We start from the raw sequence: 10,917 nt of genomic DNA, 5'->3' as shown, positions 1-10,917 counted from the left end.
GGTACGCTCCCACAGAGTGGGTCTCCTCAGGGTGCCGTCGGCCAAGCAATGTCGGCTGGCAACCCCCAGGGGGAGGGCCTTCTCTGTGGGTGCCCCTACCCTCTGGAATGAACTACCCCCCGAGATTCGGATAATTCCGGATCTCCTTACCTTCCGTCGCGCCCTCAAGACATGGCTCTTTCAGCAAGCGGACCTGACCAAGGGTGGATTTTATACTGGGTTTTTTAGGAATTTGGAAGACACAACTTTAAAATTCGGTTTAATTCGGTTTTAAGGGGGGGATTGTATATATGCTTTGGTTTTAAATATGTTGTGCGCCGCCCTGAGTCCCGCAGGGAGAAGGGCGGCATATAAATTAAATTAAATAAATAAATAAATAAAATAAATAAAGAATTTTTTTATTCGAGAAACAAAGCATTGGCACTACATAGTTAAAGCCAAAAACTGAATTCCCTCCCCCCCACAAAGTAGCAAAGCACAATTCCCTCCTCCAATTAACAGTCATAAATCACATTCCCCAATTAGCTTGAATCCCTGGCTTTCTCCCCAGCTCTCCAGCCCGCCAAATCTTTATCAGTTCTTTTCAATAACTTTGATTCCCACCGGCTGAGTTATTGTTGTTATGACTAACTGGACTCTCATCCACATCCCCCCTCCCAGCATCATCTAACTCTAAAAGCGAAAGAGAAAAGATGGCTACATTTCCATCTGTTGTCAAAGCAAGAACATCCAATGTTAGCAGCATTGACAATGAATGCATTATATAAATTACCATGTAAAATGCAATAGTAAATATAATTTATTTCAATTTATGGATTTATTTGATTGATCTGTAGTCAACAATTAGATAAATGTCATTGAATCAGGCCCAATACCTCTATGAACAAATAGCTATCATCTTAAGCTATATCTAATCACAATTCATAGCTCTTTTAAGAACATTTTGGTGATCTTGATCCTTTCTATTCATCTTATCCATAGTCTTTCCCTTCTGTTCCCTTCAGTTTTGCCAAGTATAATTGTTCTTTTTTTCCTAGTCCATCATTTGTTCATTTGCATGCCTAATGTGAGTTTCTGCTTGAAGATCATTGTTTTAAGGAACTACTGTGGTCAGTTTTCATTTTATCCAAGACTGGTTTATTCTTGCAGACCAAGTACTGCATGACTGAGTGAGCTTCCATTACCTGCTCAGCTCCTGTCAACATAGCAGTTCAAAAGCATGTAAATGCAAGTAGATAAATAGTTACCACTTCTCTAGGAAGGTAACTGCATCCTCTGCACCTTTGGTATATAGTTATGCCAGCCACATGACCACAGAAGCATCTTCAGACATGCAGGCTCTTCGTCTGTGAATCAGAGATCAACACTGTTCCTAGAGTTGGACATGACTGGCAGGGGAAATTTTATATTTTTATCTTATGAGTTCATTTAAATATACATGCTAGTATTTCCTTTGTATTCTTATTTATTTTCAAATGTTAAACATTGTTAAAATTGTTAATATAGAGTTGTCAACATATTCTCTTCTTGTGAAGCTTTCAATAGTTCCAGAGACATTTGATCTATATCTTGCACTGATCTGTTGCCTCTGGTACAACACTCTGTAATTTTATTTGACTCCTTTGTTGTTATTCTCTGTTTTTGCCATGACTATTGTATTCTGAATTTCACTTATATTTTTTCCTCTTTGAAATTTTGGGATTCATTTTTCCTGCTTTGATTTTCACAATGATTCTTATGCCTTTTTGAGCTTTTCTAAATTTTTTGTATAAATTAAATATATTGAAACAATTAACTTACATTGACCTGACATTTCAACTATATGTCCTGGGTCATTTAATTTTTTTAAGTTCAACCCAAATATTTGAAACTAACATTTGGTGTTACATTCCACAATTTGCACATGGAAATATCCTGGTTGACTTTTCCAATATGTATCATGTTGTATTCTGTTGCTGTCCATTCAGCAATGTCCAGGTATAAAGTGTACATTTAGGTAGCTTGAAGTAAAAAATAGCAATGAAGTAGGAATGCTATGAATATTGAGGTATTAGTGTGGCATAGAAAACATAAAAATGCTAAAAGAATAAAGGAGATGCAGACTATAGAGTGTTAAAAGAAGAAACAATAGTTGTCCATTCATAAAAAGACTATACACAGTGAGAAAAGCAGCAAATATATTGTTTAGTTATTTTAGTATGGTATATTGTTTAGTTAGAATTCATCCCTTTTGGGTTAATCTAATAGATATAGAAATTGATATTCTTCTGTAAGTTTACCTTCAAAGAAAAAAAAAACTAGGCTAAGGTTAGTTTACTGGATGCTATCCCTTTTGTTTTCTTTAATTTGGCAGGCAAAGCAAGCCACGGAATCGACCTTCTTTTCGACAGACGCTTATGCACCTTGACATAGCATCTGCTGATGTTTTGGCTACCCCTCAGGAGACTTATTTCAAGTCTCAGGTAATTCAATAATTATTGATAGCAGCAGATTCAGTCTGTCAGCTTGTCATAAGAACTTTAGAAAAGACTGCTGGATCAGGCCGAAGTCCATTTTAATTTAGCGTTTTGTCTCTCATTGTAGCCAACTAGGTGCCTCTGAGGTGCTCATAAGCAGGAGACAGATATATACCTCTCTCCTATTACTGATGTCTTGCAACTGGTATTTGGAGATTTGCTACTTATATCTTGAATGTATAATTGATTATTCAAGACTAACAGTACATAACAGATTCATTTTCTAGGTCCATGTTAGTAACCCTCATATGTCTAATGCTAATGATATTAATCTGTAAATTTCCCAAGTTAATTATACACTGGGCAAAGTAGTGCTTCCCCCCCCCCTTTCAATTAGCTTCATTGGGAGATCCCTTCTTGTAATGTTTTCAGGGACTCCTTACCTGTTTTCTTTGTAATATGTATACTTTTTGTATCTTGATCATATTTTATTTATTTATTAGATTTTTATCCCACCTTTATTATTTTGTATAAGTAACTCAAGGCTGAAAAACAAGTTGAGTGTAGCTCAGCTTTCTTTCTCATATGCTAGTGCAATGTAACTTTTCGTGATGTAATTGCCAAAGCTCTGAGTTATGAGGTATAACCATCTAAATGTAAAATTGCTTGAATAGGCTGAATGGAGAGAAGAAGTAAAGAAGCACTTTGAAAAGATTAAAAGTGAAGGAACTTGTATACACCGGTTAGATGAAGAACTTATTCGTCGTAGAAGAGAAGAACTCAGGTCTGTATTTATTTAAGATGTTAAGGTGATTACTGGTTTTAGATTAAGAATCCATCTACTTTATTATACCTTTCCCACATGTGCCAGTCAGTCATAGCTGGAAATTCTAAAAGAGGCACACAAAGGAAACAACTCTGGCTCTAGCAGTTAGTGTTCAAATACATAATTTCTGAACCTGGGAGATGCATTTAATTAGCATGGCAACTGTCTATTAGTAAATACGCCCTTCCTAAAGTGTTTAATCCGCCCTTTTCAATTTAGTTCCTTCCAGATATGTTGAGATTATACTTCCTTAATTTCTGGGTGCTGTAGTCCCAATGACTGCCAGATTAGGAAAGGTTGATTTACTCTGTCAGTACTGAGTTTTTATCGGTTTGAACCGTAGGCTAATTGTTTTTACTAGGTGGACCTGAATTCTTGTATTTTGACAAACAGACCAAATACTATTATCTATTTCTAAATAAACCATGTTTTTGTTTTGACAGCATTCAAATGTTTTCACAACTTTTGTCTGTTTTAAAAGTTACCCTTAACATGCTTAAGAATAATGCTGCATAAGTATATGCTGTTGGTTATAGGATTGTACAGCAGAGACTGTCAGCTCTTTCCTTTTCTTAGGCATGCCTTGGACATTCGTGAACATTATGAAAGAAAACTTGAAAGAGCCAATAATCTCTACATGGAACTCAGTGCCATCATGTTACAGTTGGAAGTTCGTGAAAAAGAGCTCCTCAAGTACGTATATCCGTCTACGTTTAGTTTTTATAAGAATTCTGTAATTGACTCCAAAATTGGGAGAATCTTTATTCTTCTTGTTAAGCACTTTTTTCTCCTGATCAAAGTTGTGAATAAGAACGATGTATTCATTTGCAGAAAATGATAATTCTGTTGGGTTACTGCATATTGATATGAGGCATAGCTGGAATTTCTGACAACTTTGCTTGATGCCTTATAGCAGGGGTGTCAAACTGCCGGCCCATGGGCCGGACGCGTCACGTGGAAGCCGTGCCCACCCCATTGCCGGCAATGGCAAAACCGGCCCGATATGTTGCGCGACGTCAGATGACGTCGCGAGTTTGACATGCCTACCTTATAGGATAATTAGGTTTTTCCAACTGCCAGGTATATACTTTAACATACTTTGCTTACAGCAGTTTGTAAATCTTTGAATAACCTTTGATTAAGAGAAGATTAAGAGGTTGTTTTTTTTAATGTTACATTTAGACGGGAACAAGCTGTGGAAAAAAAGTATCCTGGAACTTACAAGCGTCATCCTGTCAGACCAATAATCCATGCTAACGCAATGGAAAAATTAATGAAGAGAAGAGGACTCTCCCACAAATCTGGGGGGCAGACTAAACGGTGAGGCAAATAACTATAGTATATTGAAGGGGGTTACTTTTCATAATTTCCTGAATTCTTTTGAATACCAATTTCTGATCACTGAAGTGATGCTGACATGTGCAATAAATTAGATAGTAATATGTGAATATGTATAGTTTGCTATCTAATTGGTTTGAAAAGAATAGTCACAAATGGATATGTTCAAATAACCAGATAAAACGATTTAAGGGGTCTTGAAGCTTGGACAGTAAATTGAGAAAATAAATTGTTGTAAATTGAGAAAATAAATTGTTGTAAATTGAGAAAATAAACACATTTTATTTATTATTTAAAACACTTATATGGATACTAAACACAAACCACATGACTCTGGATGGTATATAAAATCATTAAATAAAAATACAAAAGAAAAGAAAAGACAAATAACATGCACCACTAAAGCAAACTAAAATAATTAAATGTGTACGCTGTATCTCAACCAACTGCTTGGGGAAAGAGTCAGGTTTTAATTGCTTTTCTAAAGGCTGCATGGATGGAACCAACCAATTCCGTGTTGGGTGGACATCATTCCAAAGGACAAAGATCTAACTTTGGTTACATCCCAAATGGTTCTATGCCTCCATTCCCAGTTCTCGTGTTGTTAACTTTCCTACATGATATCCATAATTTTATTTTTAATTAAATATGTGCAATTTAGTTTTCTTTATTCTAAACATATAAGTGGACTCATTGGCAATAATAATAAAGCCACAGGCTTCCTTAGCCAATCAAAATTATATTAAAATGATGACACCCATGGGGCAATGTCATGATGCAGGCTCCATCCTTTTATCCTTGTGTCAGATATCTGATGCAAGGTGTAACTAATGGTTTTTGCATCATGATGCAAATTTCAACACTTCCCCCCCATAGATCTTTATGAAGAAAACTGAATATATTGCAGGTAGTCCTCACTTAACAACTGCAATTAGCACAGGTAATTCTGTTACCAAGTGATGCAATTAAAAAGTGAAAAAAAATCACACAACTCTGTCTGACTTATGACATCAGTTCTGACTGCATTCATATTAAGCAAATAACAGTGGATCGTTAAGCATGACAATGCTTAGTGATGACTCGGTGACCAACCCGGATTGGATCCTGCAACATTATCCTGCGACACGTATGTTTGTCTTCATTCGTGATAATTCTCCGGATGAAGCGGGCACAACAGCACCTGCATTTTCTGCATTGCATGAGAAAAGCACATCTTCCTTTCCCTGTTCTGATCACTTTCTACAGGGGGACGATCGAGAGCATCACAGTCTGGTTTGGAAGCATCACTGCTTCAGACAGGAAGGTGGTGCAGAGAGTGGTGAGAATGGCCGAAAAGATCATTGGCAGCTCCCTCCCTCCCATCTAGGATATAGCACAGAAGCGTTGCTTGAGCAGGGTCCATAAGATTATCTGGGACACTACACATCCTCTTCACGACCTGTTTTCCTTGTTACCTTCTGGGAGGAGGCTTCGTGCTATCCGTAGCAGAACATCCAGATTCAGTCATAGTTTCATTGTGAACTCTCAAGCTTCCTCCTTCCGTTATATATTCAAGATGGACAGTATTTAATATTTATTTGCTATGTATATGTAGGGATGTGGGTCTATACATATGTTGTACATAGTATGTTTTAGGTGTGTGTCATGTATGTGTTTCACTTTGAGAGCGGGCAACTAAATTTCATTTTTGATGTGTGCCGTTGTGCCCAAAGTAAAAAAATGACAATAAAGGTTATCTTACCTCTTATCTTATCTTCAGCGCCATTATAACTTCAAATGACTTTGAGTGAATGGTTGTAAAGCAAGACTACCTATAATTTGAATGATTTTGCATTCTTTTCCAGACCTGACCTGTTGAGATCTGATGGCATATCCAATACTGAAGTGGCCCCTAGTGGCTCTCCTCTCTCAGGGAGTCCCAAAATGACAACACTTAGTAGCAAGGGACGTTACCGCAGCAAACCACGCCACCGGCGAGGAAATAGCAAAGGCAGTTACAATGATTTTACTGGAGTCTTGAAAAATCAGCCAGCACAGGATGACTTGGGCCAGCCAATTCACCATCATCACCACCATCACCATCATCACGATAATTATCTTCGACTTAATATACACGGACAAGATATAGCCAGTTGTGCTAACAACCTACGATACTTTGGTCCTGCTGCTGCCCTACGCAGCCCTCTTAGCAATCATGCCCAACGGAGGATGTCTGGCTCTAGCCCTGATCTTATCTCTGCTGCTGTGGAAGCCGATTCAAGGAGAAATCTGGAGGTAAAGAAAGATGGAGAGAATAAAGCTGATTTTTGGGAATGTTGTCAAACAGATACATATAGTCTCTGTCCTCAGTGCAGACTGGGAGCAAATGATGCAAATCAACAGCAATCACTTGATCAAGGGCTAGAACAACCTGAAGGACCATTGTATGATTCAGCGTATGCAAATTCGGAGTTTCCTGCAAAGAATAAAGAAGGTGAATTCAGCAGCCACAGGTCAGTGTCTCCTCTTGGCTCCTCTCATCTTGCAAGCACTCCAGGACTGCTGGGTAAAACTCGATCCATTCCGAAGGTGAGGCCTTCAGAATTCTTGAAACAATAATCTTGTTTACCTGTGTTCTATTTTCTCATTCGTGCCGTTTGCTTAAATTATACTGTTTCAAGGTTTTATAGTTTATGCTGAATAGAATGAAATTTAAAGATTTTTCCTCCTGAAAATTGCATATTTGTGAGGCTTACTTTTAAATTGGAATCTGCATATTTATAATTATTTGGCAAATAACAATTCTTTTTGTTGCCTACCAGAATGGTGATGATTCTTCAGAAGAAGAAGAAGGAGAAGTGGATAGTGAAGTGGAATTTCCACGGAGACAGAGGTAGAACAACCCAGTCTGACATTTTACGAATTATTTAATAGCAATTCATTTAAGGAATCTTTATATGATTTAATTTCATTTCTGCATAAAGAAAACTTTTGAGTTTAACAATGTTAGCTGAGATTTTCATCCAAAGAGTTGCTTCCCCATCTCTATTTTAGAAACGAAGTATATGGGATAAAACAATATGGTCAAATGTGTGTATTGTATCAGACATAAGATGTTGAGCAAGTAAGAGGCAGATACAACACCACTTGCATCTTTCAGCAGCAAACTTGCACATCACTGATCTCACTGATAAGCACTGGGATATGATTAGTGGCCAATGGACAGACATGAAAATAAAAATTACAGTTTATTATATGTGCAAACTTACCATTATAAAATGTTCAGATGAAATCATCAGGAAAGATCTTTCTACTACGTCTACCAATATGTACATGTACAAGTGACTCTTAAGAAAAGATACTGCTTGGAAAGTACTACATTGATCCTTTTGGGGGCCCTAAAGATTATTGCCTATAACTGCAAAGATGTTCATGTGTATGTGTGTGTGTGTCTGTATCTGGGTCTGTGTGTCTGTGTACACGCACACACACACACTAGTATGTATATCCCAGATATATTTATCAGTTTACAGAAATTCTCAGAGTAACGAATAAAAATAATAAGATACAAGGAAAACAAGGAATGTTTATGGATAAGTATAGGGCTTTCCCAGCTGTTCCTTGTTTTTCTTGTGTCTCTTTCATAGCTTTTCTTCTCTAACTTGAATAGACGTTTTCCTGTTTTTTTTAACTATATTTTGTTAAGTATTTGCAGAATGTTTCATAAAGTTTGGTGAATTTCATATCATAATTTTAGTTTATTTGGAAGGAGCCTAACAGGTATAAGAGTACAAAACAGAGTTGTACACAAATAAATTTAAATGATTTCTGAGATAACATAAAAAATGAAGATTCAGGTTTACTATTCTAAATGTTCAGGAATAATTATAAACTTATTATTTTTGCTGCTGTCATTTGATAAAGCTTTTGTTTCCAAAATGAGTTAACTTAAATGAGGTTTCCTGACTATTCTCTCCCCATTGCCCTCCCTGATCCTCTGACATCATCTGAGCAATGTGGAATGGCACTTGTGAATGGAAGAATTGTGCAAAATTGAACATAGAGCCATTTAATTTTAGTATTCTCTCCTTCCCAAACCTCCCAATTTTCCTCATAGTTTAGGAAAGTCTCTGAAAATGATTTCCAGTGGTGCAGCAAGCTGCAGGTCCAAAATGAAATGGGCAGTTTTCATTTGTGAATTTCTTTAGATTAATTTACCCTAAACCCTATCTTGTCAATTCTCTATCATACCAGAATACAATAAAGAGAGTGCATTTTGCTGTAGGATAGTTTCCAAATTATTTAGAATAGTTTACAATTATTTAAAAAAAGCAGAAGAAAGACTATTATGAAACAGAATGTGCATTCTTCATGAAGAGGAACATTAGTTACATTTTTATGCATAATAGTTTTGAAATTATATATACAATATTTTTTAAGATTGTCAAAATTGTCTCTCTACTTGTCATTTTATTTGCATATACAGTGTATAAAATCAGTTGTGTGCAGCATTTGAATCAAAACTGACTCAAGTATTAATGGATTTGCAGGCCACATCGTTGCATCAGTAGTTGCCAGTCCTATTCAACTTTTAGTTCCGAGAACCTCTCTGTGTCTGATGGGGAAGAGGGCAATACCAGTGACCATTCCAACAGTCTGGATGAGCTGGCTAATAGGCGGGAAGATTGTTTGGCTGAGAAGTTCGATGACATGCTGTCACAAACTCCAGAAATCTCCATTGAGATATCTACTCAATCTGATGGACTTTCAGATAAGGAGAGTGCTGTACGCAGGGTGAAAACACAGATGTCACTTGGCAAATTGTGTCCAGAGGATCATAGTTATGAGGTTAGAAACTTTGTCTCTCCTCTGCTTAGGGATGTTACACATTATTTAGATGTTCTGTAACCAGATCTGTCAACCAATTAATGCAGGGGTGACCTACATGTGATCCTATGAAATTTATATCACCTGTCACCCTTGAGCATACTTGCTATGGCTTATGAGAAATAGAATTCAGCAACATCTGGAATACCCCTGTTTGCCTATGTTTAATTAAATCATTTTGCTTGATCACCTACCTGCTTCTTAAATGATTTTATTAATGTCTTGGCTAAATCCTAAAATAAACTAACCTTAGGAAGTTCATAGAAATAACTTCCCCCACTCCCTGCAGTCATTTGCAACATTCAGACAGCTTTTCCAGATGATCAGAGGGTTGGGTTTTTTTAGCAGTGTTGAATAGATAGTGGATAGTGGATAATGGAGGAAGGGGGAAATTAACTGTGATTTCCATCAGTGGCTTGTGTATATTTTTAGCTTGCATGGAAGGGAACCACTTTACCTGTCAAATAAAAATATTGTACATTTGAAATGCCAATAAATAATTTGAATTGCTTCTATTACTTTGTAATACAGAATCCTGGGGAGTTTGGAGACTCGGGTGGTGAATCTTCAGAAGACGACTGTTCTGATGCGACTGTGAGAACCAGTAAAGTCTGCAACTCTGCAACCTTGTAATGATAAATCTCCTTTAGCCTCATTACTCATTTAGCCTCAACTGGCATTTTGATTCCACTCAGAAAAAACTTTTTCATTCCGTCTTTGAGAAGTTGCTCCTCCACCCCATCAACTAAATGATCTGCAATAACTTGAATCTTCGGAGAAATGTTCTGATGAATCGGTTTCTCAATGAGCATTTCAATCATGAATGGCAGGGATGTATTTTATTGAATAATTGAACTATTGTATCATATTTTTGGCATTTTAACACTTTTTACTGAATAAGATGATCACTGTCCATAGGCAAAATAATTCATTACAAAAATAGAAAGAAATCTGAAAAAGAATCATTTTGAACTTTAAGGGAGCATATGTAGATAGAATAGAATTTGTTATTACTTGGCCATGTGGCTCTGAAGGGCTGACGGTTTAAAAACACAGCAATTTCATTGATTTCACTAAAACAGTGCATGAGATAATCTATGAGCAAAAAGTCATTTGTATAACCAGTGTAACTTTTTCAACATAAAGTATTCACATTCCAAGGAAAGAGTATCTGAGATGCTGTTCCTCAGCATAAGAAAATGGAAACTAATTGTTTTCATTTTAAAATTTATTTTATTGTTAGTTGATTGCAAAATCTTACAACTACATTTACAGCTTCTCTCCAGCATTTATATGATCATCATACTACTGTGAGGACAGATAAAAATATTGAAAGATTGATGGATAGATGCACATACTGTTTTGTTCTGTTAGCTTGTTCTCTTTATATGTTGCCTTTTATTTGGTTCCTTCAATTAAAAATACATGTAT

The 10,917-nt window shown here is 36.5% G+C and overlaps 1 protein-coding gene across 1 annotated transcript in view; it reads left to right on the top strand.

The window, feature by feature from the left end:
* Positions 1 to 10,699, top strand: part of MAP3K13 (mitogen-activated protein kinase kinase kinase 13) — a 15,995-nt gene extending 5,296 nt beyond the window's left edge. Inside the window, exons 5-13 of the mRNA XM_015814159.1 lie at positions 1,536 to 1,591; positions 2,354 to 2,462; positions 3,131 to 3,240; positions 3,859 to 3,975; positions 4,465 to 4,602; positions 6,465 to 7,188; positions 7,422 to 7,492; positions 9,150 to 9,447; positions 10,018 to 10,699. Coding sequence (XP_015669645.1) covers positions 1,536 to 1,591; positions 2,354 to 2,462; positions 3,131 to 3,240; positions 3,859 to 3,975; positions 4,465 to 4,602; positions 6,465 to 7,188; positions 7,422 to 7,492; positions 9,150 to 9,447; positions 10,018 to 10,119 — 1,725 coding nt within the window. The 3' untranslated portion in view covers positions 10,120 to 10,699. The remainder of the gene's footprint in view (positions 1 to 1,535; positions 1,592 to 2,353; positions 2,463 to 3,130; positions 3,241 to 3,858; positions 3,976 to 4,464; positions 4,603 to 6,464; positions 7,189 to 7,421; positions 7,493 to 9,149; positions 9,448 to 10,017) is intronic.
* The last annotated feature ends 218 nt before the right edge of the window (positions 10,700 to 10,917 follow it).

The sequence above is a fragment of the Protobothrops mucrosquamatus genome, unplaced genomic scaffold, assembly GCF_001527695.2.
Source record: "Protobothrops mucrosquamatus isolate PMUCROS unplaced genomic scaffold, P.Mucros_1.0 scaffold225, whole genome shotgun sequence".
NCBI lineage: Eukaryota > Metazoa > Chordata > Lepidosauria > Squamata > Viperidae > Protobothrops > Protobothrops mucrosquamatus.
This window is presented reverse-complemented; position numbering and strand designations above follow the sequence as displayed.